The sequence below is a fragment of the Apodemus sylvaticus genome, chromosome 2 (assembly GCF_947179515.1).
Source record: "Apodemus sylvaticus chromosome 2, mApoSyl1.1, whole genome shotgun sequence".
Classification (NCBI taxonomy): Eukaryota; Metazoa; Chordata; class Mammalia; order Rodentia; family Muridae; genus Apodemus; species Apodemus sylvaticus.
Genome location: NC_067473.1, coordinates 121,581,078 through 121,602,425, shown reverse-complemented (window position 1 = coordinate 121,602,425; position 21,348 = coordinate 121,581,078). Strand labels below are relative to the sequence as shown.

At 50.6% G+C, this 21,348-nt stretch overlaps 1 protein-coding gene across 5 annotated transcripts in view; it reads left to right on the top strand.

Annotated features, from left to right (window-relative positions):
* Iqsec1 (IQ motif and Sec7 domain ArfGEF 1) overlaps positions 1-21,348 on the top strand; it is a 101,108-nt gene that overhangs the window by 47,754 nt on the left and 32,006 nt on the right. The window contains exon 1 of one of the 5 annotated variants that reach the window (XM_052174319.1): positions 476-801. The exons of 3 other annotated variants lie outside the window; for them this stretch is intronic. In XM_052174319.1, coding sequence (XP_052030279.1) covers positions 737-801 — 65 coding nt within the window. In that variant the 5' untranslated portion in view covers positions 476-736. Of the gene's footprint in view, positions 1-475; positions 802-11,702; positions 11,789-21,348 lie in introns of those variants that run through there. One more of the 5 variants, XM_052174322.1, reaches the window with a different exon arrangement.

Sequence of the window (21,348 nt, the reverse complement as noted above, 5' to 3'; positions counted from 1 at the left end):
GAGCCAGCTTCAGTTTCCTTATCAGTGAATGAGGCCTGGAGTAACACTTTACAGTGTTGCCCACTAGCCCCATTACCAGTACAGTACTCTATGATGCTGGTCATTATTGCTTCTAGCATGTCCCTGGCTATAAAGGGTGTGTGATTATGTTTCGAGAGAAACAAATCTCTTTCCTCCAGATTTGGGATAGGCGCGCCAGAGTCCTCGAACTTGTTGCTCTGCTATTTGGGGATGCAAAGTTGTGTACACTGAAGCCAGTCGGGATTGGCGCACATCGAGGTTTTCAGCGCGTTCTACCTGTTGCGCTTACAAGTGGGGAAGACACCCAGTACAGCACCTGGTATAGCAAGCCTGGGATTCTGGGATTCTGATGTTATGGGAACCAGGGCAGAATCTTCGCTCCTCCCGGAACTCATGGCTTTGGCCACGCCCCCATCAGAGTCCCACCTCCGCCCCTGCGGCCCCGCCCCCTCCCGACCACATTCCTCCGGCCGGACTTGAGCTACGCCTGGCTGGCGGCGGCGTAAGGGTCGCGCCAGGCCGGTGGTTGGACTCGTGGGCCTAGGGCTGCGTGAACCTGCCGGCGCAGGGCAGGAGGGACCGGCAAAGGCGCGTGGTGGGCGGACGGGTTTTCCGGGATCAGCCCCAGGGTCCGGCGACCGCGGGGGGAGTCGCGGGCGCGCGGCTCGGCCTGGGTCCCTGGGAGCCGGCCCGGGCCGCTGCTGTGGCGGTCGTCATGTGGTGCCTGCACTGCAACTCAGAGAGGACCCAGTCCCTGCTGGAGCTGGAGCTTGACAGCGGGTAAGGCCAGGGAAGGGCGGAGGCCGGCGGGAGGAGGTGGGCCCCAGCCATGGTGGGATTGCCAGCGGAGGGGATCTTGCAAGTGGGTGCCAGAAGGGGGCTGCAGGGATGGGTGTAACTGTCGGGGCAGGGCGCCTAGCCTGCCTGCCAGAAGCGGGTCTCTGTTAGTGAGGAGAAAAGTGGGTTGTTGTAGGGACAGTTCTGTGAGAATGAGTGGCAAACTAGATTGGGTATCTGTGTAAAGGACAAAACAGCAAATGGCCAGGAGTCTGTGTCAGGGAGGCTACCCAGTTCTGCCTGTGTCTTGTGTTTCAATTCAGTGCACAGACTGCTTAGGGGGCCTCTCCTACAAGTCTGTTTGTTGGAAACCCTGGGTTTATCTACATTTATATATCTACTCTGTCAGGGACACTCCAGCAAGGGTGTACTCCAGGTGTGTGTGTGTGTGTGTGTGTGTGTGTGTGTGTGTGTGTAAAATGTATGTATTAGATACCACACACCTGGAAGGCCACCTGGGCCGGTGCTAGGGTATCTGGAGTTTCTGTGGCTGCTGTTTTTGACCAACTACAGATGTGAATGGGCTGCTGGCTGAGAGGGTGGGTGTTGTTTACATGCTGGAGTAAAGCTTGTGCCTGGTCCAGAAAGGAGTCTGATGGCTCAGAGGATTAGGCCCGTCTTGGTTTTAGGGACCTATGGCAGGCTGTCTGAGTACCCTAGGCCCGGGTGTATGGTGAGAGGGAGACTGTGTGTGTATGTGCTAGGAATATTGATTTCCTCTTGCTCTGCAGCACAGCTGCCCCTGAGCTGTCTGCAGCCCCCTCCGTGAGCAGTGGTATGAGGCTAAGGGGATTTGTTGACAATTGGACTGGGCCACTGGTGGGGTGGGGGGGAAGCCCACCTAGAGCCTTTTAATCTTTAAAAGTTTCCTAAAAGCCTGCCTAGCAGTTGCAATGAGAACATGAGTGTATTTCGCAGTACCTCAAGGCTGGAGTTCTGGGCCTGAAGCTTATGTGGACTGTGAGGAGGGGGCCCACTTCCTAAAGCCAGTACTCCCAACATCTAAGGCCAAAGCCAGGCAAGATGCAGCTGCGGGACCATCTGTCTTGAATTGCAGACATTGCTTGGGATTGGGGTTCACCAACAGATCCCACAGGTGCTCAACTTCACACTTCCTCAGCTGTCCCATCCAGTGTTTTGCTTTTCTGTCCTGGTGGTACCAACACCCTCATAATGCAAGAGAGCAAGGAGTTTGTACTTTCAGTCTCGTCAGTACTAAGGTTCTGTGGTTTATGGAGTATGTATACTAGTCTCTACCCTAGAGACCAGGGAGGGGCCCAGCAGTGAATGTAGCTCAGAGTTGTGTTTTTAGTCTCCATGCAGCCAGCAGTCTAGGGGTGACCATGATCACAGCATGACCATGAGAAATGGGTTAGCAGTGTCTGACGACATCTCTTCTTCGCTGGAGCTGAAGGGGATAAGGGATTTTTTTTCTCTCTGTTAGAACCTCCAAGTGTTGCCACTTTGGCTAGTGAGTTCATGGATGCTTCTGTTGTATTTCTGTCCCTCTTCCAGCTGCAGGGGTTCCTGCCTAGACCCTGGCTCTGGGTTGCCACTTGACATCTGCTCTGTGGCCACAGTGGTGCCAGGTGTCCTGGAGATCAAGGAACCCTGCTCAGGTGCAGCCCATCAGCCACAGAGCAAATGGGCACTCTGGCCACACACACACACACACACACACACACACAATGTGGTTTCTAAGAAGGCCTGAAAAAGGCTGGAGAGACTAGTGGATGCTGCAGAGGCTGAGCTAGATGCATGCCCCTTTTGTTGCATCTTACCTGAAGTCCTTTCACCTGCTTGCTAAACTCGGATAGGAGCCAGCATGCTCCGGAGATTTAACCACAGGGCCACCACTGCATGCAAAGGCTTCTTGAATAGCATGGGCCACCTGATGCTTCAGTGTTTTCCCACACCACAGCAACAAGCATCACAGGATTGTTTACCTTTCTTTTCTAAAAGAACACAAGCCAAACCAGAGAGCCCAGTGGCCATACCTGGACCACAGCAGCTCCAGAGCCTCAGGCCCAGATGTTGGCATGGAGGCTAGGCCTCTGGAGGCCCCTGCCAGGACTTTAGGTTTTCGTTCAAGGAAGTCGGACTATGAACTAGTTGTGCTAATATTTACACAGCTTTGGCTTAAAACACAGACAAGACTGACAGCTGCATGGTTGAATAATAGCCTGATGACTGGGCAGATGGGTGTTGGTGGAGGGGATTGGACAGGCCCTCGGGGTGTGTGTGTGTGTTTGTGAATGTGTGTGTGCACATGTATAGCCACATTTATCTGGCTATATTCTGCGGATGTGGAATCATGGTTTGCTAGAGTATCAGGAGTTCAGAGTATCTCAAGAGCATCAGGAAGATGGCTTGGGGAGACAAATCCTTTCAACTCACAGCTCACTTTCTGAGTTAATTCAAGTTACTACAGCCCTCTGGGCCTCAGTTTCCCCTTTAATGATGGGCACGACAGTAGTGCCTGGCAGGGGCTTTGCGGGGGTGGGTGGCCTTCCATGCTGGTCAGCCTGGAGCCTCCAGTCTGCTGTCCAGTTTGTCCAAGTCAGCACTGTGCACTTCCCAGCTGCCAGTGACCCGCTGAGTTTTCTTCCTTCCTCTTTTGTAAATTTCCTTTGAATGATGATGACGTGTGAAATATCCGCCCAGTGAGCACAGAGGCAAGGCAACCACCAAGCTCTAGGGGCTGGGACTGTGCCATGGCTGGAGGCCTGGGAGAGGTGTGTTTGTCTGGGGGGGAAAGGAGGCTCAGGCTGTTGAGTGAGATTTACCCTGAGTCCTCAAAAGCAGATCCTAATGACTTTAAAGGCCATTAAGGCTCTTCAAGAATTAATTGCTGTGGCCTTAGAGGATCTGGCTGATCCACGGCGGGAGCTGCTGCAGAGAGAAAATTGATGGCAATTATGGGGAAAATATGGCGTGGTGCCAGCTGGGCCTGTCCCAACTCTGGCTTTGATAGCGGTACCCTTATTGAGTGATCACAGCACCTGGCCCCGTTATCACACTGACCACTGTATCCAGGAATACAAGTGTGAACAGGGATGGCTTGCTCTCCTGAGCTGGAAGAGGTTGGCCCATGATGTACTCAGCCCAGGCTTGCCCTTCTGTGCTCTTTCATTCCCATGACATTTACTGAGTACCTCTGTGGCCAGACCTTGAGGTGCTAGAGGAACCATGGTTACTCTATATTGTCACTTTGGCCCTTCTGGCTGAGCAGTATTAGGTTGAAGGTTTGAGGACCCTACGTGGGAATACTCTATGAGGCCACTCACTTAGAGTTTGTCTATGCCATTTGAACGTGGCCACAGCTCTGCTCATCATGGAAGTGGCTTCCTTCACATTTTGTTCTCTTGGTGCAAGGTCTCTCGACACAGTGACAGCTCAGTTTGAACTGAAGGCACTCTGTAGAGCTTTCATGAGACTCCTGTTTACAAAACTGGGAGTCTCACTGGAATCACTTTTCCTTTCTGTTCAAAGGTCAGCACAGCATAGCCACATGGCTGTGCATAGCAGTGGTGTGTGTGTGTGTGTGTGTGTGTGTGTGTGTGTGTGTTTTCAATTAGGAGTACAGTACTATCCCTCATTTCAGATAGAAAGAGGAAGCCATACAGAATCCCCAGCCAGGGAGGGCTGAGCTGGGATTTGCACCCTGACTGCCTGGCTTCAGGGCCTGTGTGCTCCACAGCCAGGATCTATTTCCTCTGGGGTAACTCATGTCTGGCAAAATGTCACTAGTGTAAATAGATCTGGTATCCCCTGGTGTCTAGATTTCCAAAATTTTTGCAAGTGCTCCAGCCTGTTCCCTTGTCAGTGACAATGTGTCAGGCTCTCTTGGTGTCCCCTTCCCCACAGAAGAATGACTTCTCTGGACTCTACCAGGGGTATGTAGGTAGCACTTAACAAACAAACAAACAAACAAACAAACAAACAAACTTTAATCCTGTGTGCAGCCCCAGCTCTAGCTTTGTATGGTCCTGGGGGCCAGGGACAAAAGCTGACTGATTCACTGAGGGACCAGTGCAGGCTTCACACAGTGAGGAAAGCCATGGCTTCTGACATGAAAGGACAGATGGCTGTGGGCGGTGAACTTAATCCCCTGGAGGGGAGGAGGATGGTTAATAAACTGGAAGATTTAGAAGAGGCCCCAGCTGGGAGCAGCCTCTCAGGCACACACACAGAAAGGGTTCCCCCAAATTGCTGACTGCCCAGGCTGGGCTGGGTTCTGTCAGCAACCTAAATGTATTCTCCTAGAAACCCTCTTTAAAAGAAGTGCCTGGTACTTTTGTTTCTCTTTTGACTGGAAGCTGGGTGGTGTGGGCACTCAGAAGCAGGCAGAGCATTTGGACCAGAGCTTGTAGTCCCACTAAGCTGTTAGTAGGCAGTGATTATAGTTGTCATTTATTCTAATGGGTTTTGTTATTGTTGTTTGTGTGTTTATTAATAGGCTTTGAAGGTTACCTCTCCCTCAGGAGAAGGCCACCTAGAAAGGCCTGGCTCTCACTGGTTGTTGATTTCCCCCTTTGGCTTTCTGTTTCCATTTCTGTGAAGACCCTTGTGTTCGCCTGTAGATGAGGATCCACAGCCTTTCTGGTGTTACTGGACCACCCACCTGTGCCCTGACCTGTAGCCTCAGCTCTGCTCTCTGGTGTCTCTGGGACTTAATCACATCTCATACCTCTGTTCCCCACTTAAGAAATGTAGATGATGGCAGGTGGTTGAGGGGTAGCTGTGAGGACACGAGACACCAGTTCACATGCCAGTGTGTAGAGGTGCACAGTGCTGACAGGTGGTGACACTTGAGTATTCAGGCTGGTGTGGCTCCCCAACACTAAAACAGGACTGTGTTGCCTGATCAGGGAAAATGTCTTGCTGGACAGGAGCAATTAATTTCACTTTCTGGCCACGGAGAAAACTAGTTTTAAAAGAGGGAGGGATGCAGACATAGCAGTGAGAGGCCCAAGAACTGCTGTGTATTTGACAAGGCAGAGTGGGAATGGGGCAGACCAGTAGGAAGTGATGAAGGTCCACAGGCTCTTGTGCTTTTAGTGCTGTTAATAGTTGCAAAGATGAAAGGAAATTGCCTTGCCTACAGATTGGAAGGTGTGCCCAGCAAGGTGACTTGCCATTCAGCTAGGGTGAAGAGGGGGGCTTGGCCTGCATGCTCTATGAGGCAGATTCTGAAAGCCAGGGATACTGGGCACTGCAGACCTTGAGGAGAGTGTCCAGCCCAGAGGCAGATGGAGTAGGGCTCTGGGGCCTTGGGTTTAGTGGATAGCCTGTGTTGGATGGAGCTTTGAGCTACGCTGGTGGTTCTGGTCCAGTGTGTTCTGGCATCTGAGGCCCAGGCTCAGGGCTTAGCTTCAGTCCTAGAGGGAGAAATGAGAGAGGAACTCCTTAACCACCCCTACCAACACCCTAGATTGGAAGTGATGTCAGTAGCTAGGGGATGGCAACGAAAGCTGGAGGAACCTGGCCAGAGTCCCAGATCTGCCCAGTTTTAGATGTGCTACTGGGACAAGTGCTCACTGTGCTGAGCTGCTGCTGCCTTATCTGTCAGTGCGAACTGTGCAGGCAGAGGCAACATGGGTATCGCACACAACAGGTGCCCAGTCTATAACAACAGGAAAGAAGAGGGTGCTGAGTTTAGACAAACCCCAATAACTTTTAGTGGGTGTGATGTTAGCTCAGGCTTGTGACTAGGATGTGTCCAGGCAACAGAATAAGAACAACAGAAGCTGCACTCCAGGGCCTTTTAATGTCAAATACACACACACACACACACACACACACACACTGGAACTGCCCATGAACACTGTGGAATTGCTGCCATCATTCTAATTTACAGGCAGGGAAACTGAGGCTGGATGGAAGAACTGCATTTTGCTTTGTATAGGCAAACATTTATGGTTGATGAGAGAACCTCTGGCACTATGGGGATATGGCATACAGGCTTAGAACCCTGGGTGAAGATGGTCAGAAGGGTAGAAGTAGCAGCTATGGAGAGACCAGTGCACAGGACCCTTCTGGGCTCACCCAGTGCCCCATTGACAGTGCAGGGCTTCTGAGCTCACCCATGGAATGGGTGCTGGGGTGCACTGCCACTTTGCAGAAGATAGAGGAACTTTGGGTACCTTTGTGGTCTTGCCTTTCTGGACCCATTTGCCAGCTGCAGAAAGTTACCTGTTGTTTTTCAGGATTGACCTATAACTTTCAAGACAGAATAGGGTCAACTCTCTACTCACCATAACAAGAGGGAAAGCTGAATCAGTCCGGGCAGGTAGTGGGAGTTCAATGCCAGCTAGACATTCTGTGGTTCCTGCTCAAATGCTTGAGTCCAGTCATCACACTGGGTCATGGTGTAATTTCCCAGTGGGTCTCCAAGAGTAAGTCCTGGTGGAATTGGGAATGGAGAATGGCTTTTTGCTGATATGCCCTGGCCTGCTGAGAGCCACTCTGTGCAGTCCGGGCTTAAGTGTGTGTACTTTTGAGTTTGTTCTGTTTTGAGGCAAATTGCACTCAGAGGGCAAGAGTCCTTATGTAAATAGCAAATCCTTTAACTTAGCCTTTTATATAGAAAAATTTTTTAAAGATTTATTTGTATGTATATATGTTTGCCTGCATGTATGTATGTGTGTGTGCATATATATATACATATATGCACACACACACATATATATATTATTACTTATATATATCTTATTACTACTGACTATTTTCAAGCAAATTCCTCTGATTTTTAATCTGGGACCTGTCTCATGGTCACCCTTATCCTGGCTTCAGAGATATGCCATTCCTGGGGTGGGTGCCTTGCACATCCCCTGGCCATGTTGGCTATTCTAAGAACTTTGGGCTTGGGCTGGCTCCTAGTTAGTGATATACTGATGCCTGACCCATTTGGGATGCCTGATGTTAGGAAGAGGCTGTGCTGGGGCTCACTCATCAGTTGTGTGTAAGACTTGGTTTTGCTGTCACCTGAGGACCTCTGAGAGTGAGACCAGAGAAATGGGCTCTTGCCAGGCAGTAGTGGCACACGCCTTTAATCCCAGCACTTGGGAGGCAGAGGCAGGCGGATTTCTGAGTATGAGGCCAGCCTGGTCTACAGAGTGAGTTTCAGGACAGCCAGGGCTATACAGAGAAACCCTGTCTTGGAAAAAAACAAAAAAAAACAAAAAACAAAAAAAAACAAAAACAAACAAAACAGAAATGGGCTCTTGGCCTCTCCCATGAGATCCGTTCACTCTGAGTCTCAGATGAGTGCAGCGTGCTGAGTCAGGCTGTGACTTTTGCCTGTCTCCTTTTTCCCTTTAGCTTAGCTGTTGTTTCCTTTGACATGCTGCGGTTCAGTGTCAGGGTCTTCAGCCCTTGCTCAGCCCCTTTCTCCTTTCTCCATTGTTTCCCGTTCAACCTCATCCCAGCAGTTAACACCACACTTCTCCCAGGGAGTCCAGTGGGCACCTACAGCTCAAGTCCTGGAGTTTTCTGTTCCCTTCTCAACTCTACTGCCCCTTAGCCCCTTGCTGTCTGAGTTTGACCCACTAAGGCTTCCCTGACACCTCCCTTGACCTGCACTTTTGGGAGTTGGCTAGCTCTCAGTGCTATGTTTGGAGCCTAGGATATAGTAATAGGTCCCAAACACATAGAAGGTATTCAGATGTTAGTTGCTGTCATTATTATGAATGTCTTATGACTAACCTTGATGCCTACCACATCCGTTCTTGGTACATAAGGGACAGGACTCAATCAAGTTTGGTTAGAAAAGACCCAAATTGCCTCTGGCTCTGTCTCAGTACAGGGAGCATTCTTAGGTCAGACTTCCACTTCCATCCTGGGTGTGGATGCTGCTGCTTCCACACGGTGCTTCCCCTCCTCGACCCCTCCTCCTGCTCATCACCTCTCGCCTGTTGCCAGGGTGTGATGCAGGGACAAGACTCCCAGAAGCGCCTTCAGGCCCCAGTTGAGGATTGTAGGTGTATGTATCATCTTTAAGCCCTGTGTAGTCATTCCCACCTTGTTTTGTTTTGTTTTGGAGACAGGGTCTTACTGCATAGCTCTGGTTGTCCTGGAACTCACCGTTGAGTTGAACAGGTTGGCCTTGTACTCACCTCTGTGTGTACAGTCCACCTGCCTCTGCCTCCTAAGTGCTGGAATTAAAGGCATGTGCCACTGCACCTGACCGGTATTCCTACTTTATGGCTGAGAAGTACAGGCCCACAGAGACCCCAGTTCCTGATCTGTGATCATAATCCCTGCCTGAAGAGTATGTAGTCACTGGGAGAGGGCCTGTGTACCAGTGATGTGGAGAGTCATGGGTAGTGCCCTTCTGGGCTTGCAGTCATGTGAAGATCTCAGGGGATTGAAAACACAATATAAGGTCCTGATGGCTGCTCTGCCCTGAGTGGCAAGCAGTAGTGGGCTGGCCCCAGAGGGACTCAGGTGACTTAGGTAGGGAACAAGAGACAGCCTAGTCTTGAGGTGGTCTACATCTCAGTTGACGCAGTCCCCCTTTCTTCTGGGAAGCCTATGGCCTTGGTTAAGTTTTCACTGCTCTTTGTCATGGTTTCTTCCTCCACAAAATGGGAAGAAAGACGACCAATGTGTCTTTAGAAGTTTACCAATTGCAATATCCAGGTGCTTCTCCTTGTAGGTGCTAGTAGTCATTGTGTGTCAGTTCTAAGCTAACTATGGTAGAATGCCCATGTGACAGGTGGGGCAGGAATACTTTACTGTTCCTTCTGCCCACGTCTGCCATCTACTTGTGTACTCCTGGCAGCAGGGTAGGCTAAGAGGCTGCCTGTCATACAGGCTTCTTTCTCCCTGGCGCAGCCCATACTCCCCAGGGCTGCCTGCCCAGCCTGTGCCCCCCCCCCCCCCGGCCTTCCTGGGGTGTCCCTGGGCCCAGCCTGGCCCTGTCTGCTGGAGCCTACCACAGAGAGCTGCTTTATTTAAGTCCATTTTGTGCGTATGGAAATAACTAGAGGACTCTGTATTTAATTTGGCTCAGCCGGGAAGATTTTTTGGCTCTGTGTGTGTATGTGTATTCTGAAAAATCTTTCCGAGCAAGCCCCAGGGTCGGAAGCTTCTGGTCATCTTTGTGCATTCAAAACCAACAAGAGCCGCCCTGCTAGCTGGGGTGAGTTGGCAGAGGGCGGACTGCAGGGAGTGGTCTGTGAAAGCAAGAAGAGGGGAGGGGGAGAGCTAGATAAGAACATAGGGGCGACTGTGGGGAACTTTGCCCCTGGACCCAGCAGGGGGTGATTTGAAGTGAACAGAGTTTTCCCAACTCTCCAAGATGTGTCTGGCTGCAGGCGCATCAAGGGTTCAGCTGGGTGGTGGCCCAGGAGCATTCTTCATGTCCCCTTTCTCCCTTGGACAAGTGGAACCAGAGCCCTAGGGTTGTGCCCTTCTCTAGTCAGTGGCATAGGGCTGGATAGCCCAGTGTGGGAGCTATTGTTGGCAAGGCTTGTCTTTGCTTGACTGCATGTTCCCAGTAGTTAGGGGTACCAGCCAATGTGAGCACAGAGAGGTGTGGTCACTTGCCTCAGGTCTTGCAGCACTTCACCAGCTCAGCCCTGGGTACCTCTGGAGCCATGAGATGTCATCCTAAACCAAGGCTGACATTCTCAGTGGGCAAGGCAAGACACCCTGATGGTTTGAAGTAAATACTGCCATCTGGTGACTTCTTACATTCTATCTTGACAGAGGCATAGTGGTTCTCATGACCTACTATAAGTGGGTTGTGGTCAGTATGAGGTGACCTTTGTGGAGTTTGATCAAAATCACACTCTGAGGACCCACTGAGGGCAAGGCCTCAACTCCCCACCATCCCTGTAGAGCTCTGCCCTGGTGACTCTGCCCTGTAAATGAGGCTTCTTGGGAATGAGGAGTGGCCCTTGAATTTCAGCCTTACACAGATCTCCTCAACAGACAGGAAGGGTGTGTGTGAGAAGAGTTGAAGGCTAGTGTGGGTAAGTGATGAGCTTGGTGGGGACTGTGGCAGAGTATAAGCACTCTAGAGCTTGCTGCGGCTTCCACCCCTGGGTTGTAGGCCCAGGTGGCTGGGTTCTTAGTGGTTGTCCCCTCTCAGAAGTCAGAATTGTTGTATCCAGTCTCTAGATGTTAAAATGCTGTCAACTTACTCTTTGCTTTCCTTTGTTTATTTGGTTTACCCATTGGTTGGTTGGTTGGTTGGTTGGTTGGTTAGTTGGTTGGTTGAGACAAGAGCTCACTGTTATAGCCCAGGCTGGCCTTGAACTTGTGATCCTTCTGCTTCAGACTCCCAAGTTCTGAGATAGAGGCATGTAGCACCATGCCTAGTTTATTCTAATTTTTAAGATAAAACATCATGGGGGACCACACAGCATACTGCCAATCTGTTCTGGAATAAGAGCCCTGTGCTGTCAGAGCCTTCCTAGGAGCAGGGACTGCCCAGCCTATCCACATGGATAGATCTTACCCTTATCCTGGCCTTGGCCTCTGGAAAGACTGCCCACAGTGGACCATTAATGTAAGCTTTCCTGAGTTTAGGCCTATTTGGTACTCTTGTCCTGGGATGTGGGGCAGCATCCTCAGGCATGATGGGGTGTTCTGCAGAATGATAGTGGTGACTGTGTGAATGACACCTTGCCAGACTGAGGTCTGGCAGGGCTTGATTGCAGGGTGTTTGCTTCTGCTCCCCTTCCCCCCCCCCAGCCTCCTGTCCCTTTTGCCAGCTGGCTTTCTTCCCAATTGAGGGTGTGGGTGGCCAGCCTGTGTCAGGCAGGGACTCTGTTTCTATTGCCTTTGTCTGGCCTGCTAAGGCATAACTTCTATAGGCATCCTGGATTTGTGAGAAGTGGGCCAGGGCAGATTCAGTGGCCCTAAAGCTGATCCCAGTGTGTCCCAAAGGGTGTTTCTGCATTGTTGTCTTCCATACCTGGTGAGTTGAGCCCCAGAAACTATACTATGATGTTATGAGTTTGTGCCTATGTGGAGTCTATGGCATTTCCACAATGTAGCTTCCTAGCCTGTGTGTGACTTGCAAGCCTCCCTCCTACTGTCACCCATGAGAGACAGTGGGTGGGGGAGGGAGAATGCACCAAACCATATCCTTGTCTTTTCTGACCTCCATGTGGCTTTAACCCTACCTGTTCACTGGACTCTGGGTTGGCTGGTCTCACTTACTCAAGTCCTTCACTATCAGCTTCATTATCTATTTCACCTGCTATGCCCAGCCCTGTTTGGGTACTGGGGTTGTCTTTGAGCAAATGGATACCTCTGCCCTTTAATGATGCTCTCCTGGGGAGAGACCAAGCAATGGTAACTGTAGGTGTTACTTTCCTCACTCCTGTGTGCTGCTGATAGGACTCTCATGGCTAGGCTCCCAAGACACCTGCATTGTTCACGTGGGTGCCAGGCCTTCCCTGGCCCTGGGTTAGGGACTGTTTGTGTATAGCCAGACCCTTGTGTTCCTTTTGATGGGGTTGTAGATGGTTGCAATGTCTGGGGCTGGCTCAAAGCCTAGGGTGATGCTCAGAACTCTATGGGAGCAAGCCACTCAAACAGAGCCAGGGGACAGTCCACTCTGCCCCACTTCCCTACCCCATGTACCCACTCCTGCTTACAGTGGGAGGGAGGGCTGTCTCAGAGGCCAGAAGGATGACCAGTCTTCTAGAACACGTTGTTGATAGGACAGGACACTGTGAGAACCTGGCTGCGGGGTCTGGGTCAAGGGACACGGAGCCCTTTCTTCCTTCCCTATGGTGATGGACTGATGAACAGGGAGGTCAGCTGCCTAGGACACTGAAGAAACAGTACCTGCTCAGCCTGCCCTCTGGGCTCCCAGACACTCTCACCAACTCCTGTATTGTCACAGAGGAGCAGCATTGCCCTACATGAGGAAGGGAAACTAAGGAGCAGAAAAAGCTGGTATTCAATCCTGAATATACAACTCCAACCCAGAGCACAGTGGACTATGGAACTGTTGTCAGGAGGGCAGGTTTCTTGCTGAACTGGGTGGGACACATGGGCCGACTGCTGGCCATGACTCTGTTAGCCTGGGGCAATCCCAAACTGATATCTGTGTCTGCACACCAGAATGGCTCCCAAATGGCTCAAGAAGCCCCTAGATCCTGACCTCTGCTTTTCCTGCCGCCTGCCGCCTGCCTGGCTCTGGGCAGCAGCTGACAAGTTGGGGAAATGCTGAGTGTTAGTTCAGTAAGCAGAGCTCTAAAAATAGCCACTGCTCTGAAAAGCCCATTGTTTGGAGACCCATATTTTTCTACATATATAAAGGTGGCTTCTGGCAGTCTGGTGCAGGCAGTCAGAGAATGCCACAGGCTGTGGGCTGGAGCAGGGCTGCAGAGTATCTTTCTCCAGTTGGGACCAGTAGCATGTCTGTAAGACTGTGAAACTGGAGCCAGGCTCCATCTCCATGAAGGTGATGGTTGGATTGTGTTAGAGTAGCCCCCCAAGGTTTCCCAAGTGCCCAGGATGCTTTGGCCACAGAAAACATGAGTCCTAGACCGTACTCTGTATTGCAAACATAGGCCAAAGTGATCCTGAGCTGCGCAGTGTAGAGTTCAGGCTGTGGATTGTTGTGGTGTGGAAGAATATGCAGCTGGCTGGCCAAAGAGAGCCCAGTCCTGCTCAGAGCCCTGCTTCTGGCAACTCCTCCTGAAGCTGCTCCTGCCTCTGTCTCTTGTACCAGTGTCAGAATCACTGCCTTGCCTGACATCCAGTACCTTGACTCCCACCTAATCTTTCATTTTCTTTCTTAGCCACAGTCTCCCACCAATACCTCCAGCTCCCATTCCTCCTCCTCACCCTACTAGGGCCTGCAGCTGCCATTCAGAATAGTATATAAAAAGGATCCTGGGTAGGAGCTGGATTGTAGATGAATAGCCAGGAGATTTAGTGGGATTAAACTGAGATTGGTAGTCCTTTGGGTCCTGGGGAGATGGGGCAGGAGGCATGGCTAGACCTTGTGAGCCTTCCTGGGTCATGGTGATAGCATGATTTCCCAGACCTAGGCGGGAGGTGAGGTGCCATGTGGTTAGAACTATGCTTTGACAATATATCACTGCTATTATAGAGAGGGGGCAGGTAACAGGAGGCTCTGTAGGACCTATGGGAGAGGCTCTGTGAAAAGGCCAAGTGGTCAGAGCTGGCTCTGCTTTAAGACTGCCAACAGATGGGCAAGGGAAAATGTGTATGAGAGAATGACCAAGAGGATAAACTGCCCTCCTGCAGGTGGGAGGAGTAGAATATAGCTCCACCCCTGTTTCTGAGGGCTCCTGCCTTGCTGCCTTGCTGGGTTGTTGGGTCTTCTGATTATTTGTGTTCTCATTAATGCAACCTTGGGAACAGGATAAAAGCAGAAATCTGATGCTACCTGATGCCCCACTCCACCTCCATCTAGCCCTCCTGGGGAAGTGTCTGCACTGTTAGAAGTGCTTGTTATCAACTTTCATTTTGAGAGCTATGCTTCTGGTTACCTAGCTGGAGCCCTGGCGATGTTGGTTGAATGTTTGTCAGGGCCCATGTGCCCCATGAAGACTGGGGCTCTAAGTCTTACTCTTGTAGTCTCAATAGCCCTTACCACCACCACCATAGCCTTTATGTTCCAGACCTGGCTGCATCTAGAACTTTGAGCACGGGGCTTATACTCTGATCTCTCGTGGACTCTCTAGACGCTTGGTCCCTTGCCTAGATCCCCTTGGATGTGTCAATACCTTCCTTTTCTGCCCTCTACCCTCTACTCACTCCAGCTCTTCTGGGTCAGACTTAAAGGACCTTCCTTCCACTCTAGGAGGGACTCTCAGGTCCATAAGGATTCTCCATCACCAGCAGTGCATAGTCCTGTCCAGAAACCATTTACCAATGGGGCTGAGGGCCTGTCACAAAGTGGCTCCCCCCACCTCTTTCTTTTCCCTTACCCAATCCCTGTATCTTTGCACTTTGCTCCCGGGGCTACACCAGCCTGGGGACATTCCAGTGTGAAAGGACTAAGGACTGCCATGACTAAAGTCCTGACTCATCTGAAGCCTCTGTGAGCCACAGAATGGAAAGCCAGTGTGTGCCAATGGTTAGACTAAGCTAGCTCTGGCCTACCCAGGAGTAGGCTAAACCAGATCCACTCAGGAGACTCATTAATGTTTCCAACCCTGTGAGTGCCCACCCCTCTCCAGCAAACCCTCCAAATCGATGCCTCCTTTCTGCCCCTGCCACTTGTCACATAGGCCCTGCCCCCTTGGTTCCAGAACTGCCCTACTGAGATCTAATATGATAGCCTCCCCTCTAGAGCTGTGCCAGCCCTACCCATGCTTAGAGGACACAGCCCTCTCGCTTCCTCCCCAGACTCTGCCCTGGTCTGTGTTAACAAGCCCACCCAACCAACCGAGGCTGTGATTGAGCACCTGGGACCCCAGCCCTGGAAGAGACCAAGATTGTCCCCTGTCCTTGATCAACCTTGATTAATGCCACTCAAGCAGCTAAGAGCCATGGAGGAGCCTAGGACTGGTTGGCCTATCCTACTCCAGCCTCATTTTGGGAAGCCACAGGAGGCATGCACATATTAGGAGGCTGTTTGGCTCTGGCAGGAGCAGACTGCCTAGAATCTGGTCTAAGTTCGCTTAAATGTGAGTGTTTAACCATAGTTGGGTCTCCCAGACAGCATGGGTCCTCTAGCCCAGTCCCAGCCTGCTCTGAAGAGGGTGGTTCCCCAGGATGTGTCACCTCCTTGTTCCCCAAGCATCGTAGTGTACTGAGTCTTTCCATATCGCTGTCTTTGGGTTATATATTCTAAGTCCTCTCTAGGTGATTGGCAGTATATGTGGGGAGGGGGTTATGGGTATGGGTAGGACCAGTGAGTGCCTTTTCATCTCAGGTAAGACGTGAATGGTCCTCACTCTCAACAAAGAAATACCAAGTGAATGTGGGTCAGAGCTGGGCCCAAGCCAGCCTGCCTGAATTTTGGTTTCCTTGTCTTACTGTGTGGGATGGGAGAGTGGGCTGAGTTACATGTGAAGCCTGGAACATTCCTAGGTATATAGACCTTAGCTTCTTCCACCACCGCCGTCATTGGTCCTGGTGTTACCAGCAGGTCCCTTCTTTTACTATGCCAGCACTGTTGCCTGGAGCCACTTTTGTCTAACATTTTTCTTGAGAAAAAGTCATTCATGACTTCACAGGCCATAATTAGAGACATCCAAGACAAAAAGACCAAGGCCTGTACCCAGACTCACACACTGCTAGAACTAGAGCCAGGGCCAGATCCAGGATGCAGCATTTAGATGCCTCTGGGATCTAGTCAGAGTCCCTCGTGTCCCCTGGAGCTTTTTAGTGCAGACATGCAGACTTTTTCTGTGACCTGTAGACAGGGCCTCAGAGGTCCGCTTCGTGAGGTTGTTCTAGGCAGCTGGGCCCTCCCTCATTGAGTAAGAGTAACTAGCCTTTAGAAAGGGTGTTTCTTTTATGAGTGGAACCCTCTCTATGCAGGATGGCTCTGTATCAACACTGCTATGTGCAGCAACAGCCACTCTCTGTTCTTTGGCACTGGAATGGAAAAGTGAGACCCCACAATCCCTACTCATGTCATACAGCTGCAGTGTGCAAGCAGAAAAGCAGTAAGCAGTTACCCTGTGCCCTGTGCACTGGGGCAGCAGGGACTCTGAGATTTCTTGTATGATATCTGCCTCATTCGGTCTACAAAACTAACAGACGATCTCTTGTAAGGAAAAAACTATTGAGACTGCAGAGGGTGGAAAGCTGGCCTTCTGAGTCAGCCTGAAGTCCCCAAATAGGAAGGGAGCTCAGGGGCAGGGCATGCCCCTGACCATAGTGACACCAGGCCTGCCTAGTCACCATGACCCCTCCTTGAGCATGGGAGCTCATTCGCCATCTGCTGAAGAACCACACATGCACACAACCCAGTTGCTGTACAGGTGAGAAATGGCAAGGCCTCCAGAAGGACTGGGTACTGAGATCAGACGATAGCACAGTGATCAGAGGCCAAGAGATGTAACTAAAGGCTACAGATTGAGACTTGTCCCATAGGGCTGGGGAGACTTTTAGTCAGGCAAGCAATATTTCCCACTCCTGGTGATGACCCATGCAGGTCACATACCTCCAGAAGGAGAATGCCACCACCTCCATTCTCAATACTACATGGGACATAGTATTTTCTTGTTCCCACTGAGAAATCATTTTATCAACCTTTAGGACTGAAGCAAAGGATCATATACCCTGAGAGGGGATGTTTCTGGCCTATCCTGCCCAGATGACCCAGCTTGCAGTAATTTGGGTCTAACCCACAGGGTCTATCTCTCATGCCAGCTAGGATCAAATATAGGGAATCTTTGTGGAACCCAGCTGAGGCTCCACTCAAGATCAGCAGGAGGGAGTTGGTGATAGATTAGCAATGTCTGCAGGGGGCTGGAAAGGGTAAGATGAAAAGTCTGCCACCTCCAGCCTAGCTCTGAGATGCAGAGGCTTCTGCTGTGATCAGACAACTGCCCCAGGGCTATTTTTTGTTCCTGGCTTTCTGTCAATTGTGGCACAGGGCCTCAGCTGTGTGCAGCTCACATCAATCTTATAGTCAGTTGAAACTTCTCCAGGTCTCTTCACAAGAACAGCTGTCAGGTCAAATCATCCCCATCTTGACGTTACTTCCTGTGTGTGGGTCTAAAAGTAATTGCAATCAGTCCCTTTTAGGTGGGCTACTAGACTTATTTCTAATCTTGTGTGCTTTAGAGACCACAGCTCTGTGAAAATCTTTTTATCTATCCCTTTGTGTGTTGGTCTTCTTTCCTTAGCATGTGCCTAGAATGAATGTTGAACCACGAACATCTGACACATGTGACAGGCAACAACCACCTAATTGCTATAGAACATTCTAGAAACTGAACAGTTAGGAATTCTCGGGGATGTGGAATGCATATCTCGTCCCAGTCTTTGATCTGCCTGTCGTCTAGGAGTCTGGAAGAGATGTGGTAAATTGAGGGGTATCAACAAAGACACACTCTCAAGCGTTCAGCCGCATCAGACAGACCTGGATTTAGGGAGATGAACCTGGGTAGAGGGAGGGTAAGACACAGAACCAGGGCTCAGAAGGCTGAAGAGGTGCCAGCCCAGGTCTGGGTGGAGACTGACATACAAAATACCCATCCACTTACAGCATGGTGATGTTCTGGGAAAAATATATCATAAGTGGAAGTACCCCTCAAACTCAGTGCACAGTGGGGAAAAAAATCTCAGTACAAACAGCTATCTCCCAGGACACTCTGAGCCTCTGTGACTATTTTGTAGTAGGGGACAGAACTTGCCCACCCTCCAGCACCCGCAAAAGAATGTGTGGTGGAGCTGAACCAACCTCATGAAGAAGCTCCATCATCCTGGATACCTCCCTGCATGTCAGGGGTCCACCAGGGTAGAGTGAGACAGCCCTGCTCATGCCCACCCCAGCAGTGGGGCCGCCTCTCTTTGCTCATTGCCTTGGCAGCATGGGCCTTTCCACTTAGGAGCGTTGTCTTTGTGCCTCTCAAGTCAGAAACACTCTGAACAAGAAAAGCCTCTGCTGGTGTCTGACACTGTGTGGCTTTGGATTTGTGTTGTCATGGGTGGTGGCAGAGCAAGATATAGATTTTTTTTTAACTACATTTATTTTCGTGTGTGTGTGTGTGTGTGTACATGGTATAGCATGTGTATGGAGATCATAGGACAACTTAGGGGAGAGTCGGCCCTCTTTCTACCGTGTGGGTCCTGGGCATCAAACTCAGGTTGTCAGCTCTGGCAAGCAAGCACCTTTATCTGCTGTGTGTGTGTTTTCTGGATTGTCAAAAGTCTGTCTGTCCCACCACACATCTCCAGGGCTGCCATTCACATAGATGTGAAAGAAGGTGATACCAGCTGGGTGAGGCTGGGCTGTCTCTGAAGGAAGCACTGATGAGTTGCTTTTTGGTGACCATACCCCCTCCTTCTCATAGGGAAAGCTCTGGAGAGACCTCCTGCTCCCCTCTTTATCTCCCTCCCTTCTTCCTTTCTTCCCTCCCTTCTTCCCTTCCTCCCTCTCTCTCTCCCTCCCTCCCTCCATCTGTCCCAAGCACAATCTGAAAACCTATTGGCCCCAAACTGCCCAGAACAGTAACACAGCTCCAGAAAGCTTCTGTCTGTCCCTGACTTCTTTCATCCTAGCCCATCCTGAAGATGCTCCCCTCCAGGGCAGGCACCCACTTTGATGTCTCACCCATGGAAGCAAAGCCAGCTGGGGGATAAGTTTTTGACCTTAGCTCCTTTGCCCCAAGCTAAGGCCTACTGAGTAGGCTGGCACTCCTGGGCTTTCGGGCAGCCTAGACCCTGCTCTCTCCCCATCCACCGGAACAAAATGGCTTCCTTTAAAGCTGTTCAAGAACCAGACAAAAGACTGAATCCCTCTGGCCACTGCTCCCCACCCTGGGCTTGAGGGTCAAGGATAGCATCATGAACCAGACCTAGCCCATTCTTCTCTGACTTAAACCCCTGTGGTTCTGGTGTAGCCTGTTGACCACCAAGGGGCTTTAGTCTCTTCTCCAGGGATGGTGTTGACTGCCTGTCTACCTCTGATTCAGTGCTCAGCTGGTTTGAAAGTCCCTACAAAAGGCACAGGCTATATTTCCTCCAGTTCAGTACACACAGAAGTAGACCCTGACTGGAAGATACATTCATTTTAGGGGCATACATCCCTGTGTGTGCTGACCTGGGTGAAGTGGGGCACAGCTTTGGTGTCAGAGAGCCAGGGTGGGCTTTCCCAGTGGAAGCTGCTGTTCTGTACCCTGTGTGTCCCAATTCTGATGGGACTTACTCCCCCTCATGACAGTTGGTTGAAGTTCTGAGCATGTAATGTAAAGCTTCAGTAAACTGTGAGAGAATTTTCAGATCTACCAGTCTCTGCCTACACACATAGATCCCAGTGGCTCTGTGGTAGCCAGAGAACCTTAAAGGGTGGTGTTTCTTAGACTAAGCTGCTAATACTACTCAAAACCTATAGACAGAGCCAGGTAAGGCATGTCTCCCAACTCCTGATCCAGGTCTTCCTCAAAAACTGGCTGCTGCCATACTTTATCCACTGGGGCATTTTGGGGGGGTGGGGTGTTCAATTGTCTGTCCCTGGAGGCAGAGGCAGTCAGAAGCCCAGTTTCTAAGCTTTGAGCCAGAAAGCAGGTGCTGAGATTTGTTGGTGTCCCTGGTGCAGAGTGCTCAGAGTCTAAGCCCTGGCAGCCTTGGTCCTCCCTGCATCAGGCTCCTTCCCACAGGCCCCACCCTGGGATGGACCCCCTGAAGTCTGAAGTCTGTTCTAGCCTTGGAGTATAAACAACAGGACTCTAGCAGAACTGGGCAGGGGCAGCCTGTCTGCCAGGCTGCTTAGGGCAGACATTCCTTATTGGTCTGAAAAGCAGACGTTGGAAAGAACTGCCGCCTGGGTGGGGCCCTTCTCTTTTCTTCTCTCTGTGTCCATTCGAGAGACCCTCCACCCTGCCCCAGGGACTACAGGCCTTTTAGAGTTCTGCCAGCACCCGGTGTCTGGTCTCACAGGGCCAGGAAGCCTGGCAAAGGATGAGGATTTATGTTAGAAACTCTTCAAATCAGTGTCTCCTTTTTCTCCTCATCCCACACTGAAAAGCAACTGCAGAGGAAAACAGTATCTGTGCAGAATAGAATGTTCCAGGCCCAGAGCTAGGATGAGTCAGCAGCCAGTCCCTCTGTCCCCATTAGTTGGCCTTGCTCCTGTTTGGCATGAAGGTGCTCTGTGGGGTGACAGGCAGTGAGGTGAAGGGGCACCCATTTTCTGCCTGTGGTGCCTGGCACAGTGTTTATGGGGGGCCTCAGTTTCATCATCTGTGCAGGGAGATAGTTACAGTTCCTCTTTTCAGGGAGTATTAAAATTTGAAATATTTTTATCATGTCATGTTTGCTCCTAAGCTAACTGTGACAGGTGCCAGAGGTGGACCTCACTCGCAGGCCCTCAACTGCAGGCTCTGGAGGCTGCCCGTCTGCAGTGGAGGTGTGGCCGAACTGTCTTTCCCTGTACATGCTATATCCTGCATTCACCTTCCTAGGATACCAGTTCAGTCATACTAGGGTCCACCCTAATGTCTTTCATTTTGATGACACAATCTCCAGGGAGCTAGAGAGATGTCTCAGCTGTTAAGAGCACTTGCACTTGCACTGGCAAAGGACCTGGGTTCGGTTTCCAGCACCCACATGGTAGCCTATTATTATAACTAACTCTAGTTCCTGGAGATATGCAGGCACAGACACACATTCATGCAGACAAAACACTTAGAAGATAAAGATAAAGAAAAAATAATTTTTAAAAAAATCCTTTGTCTAAATATGGTTATAAGAATATGGGTACATAAAACCAGCCCTACATTTAATTCAAGTGGCAGGAGAGGTGAAGATCTTGTTTATTTAAAACATGCTGAGCACATAGAACTGCCAGGCTCTGTTCTAAGTGCTGAG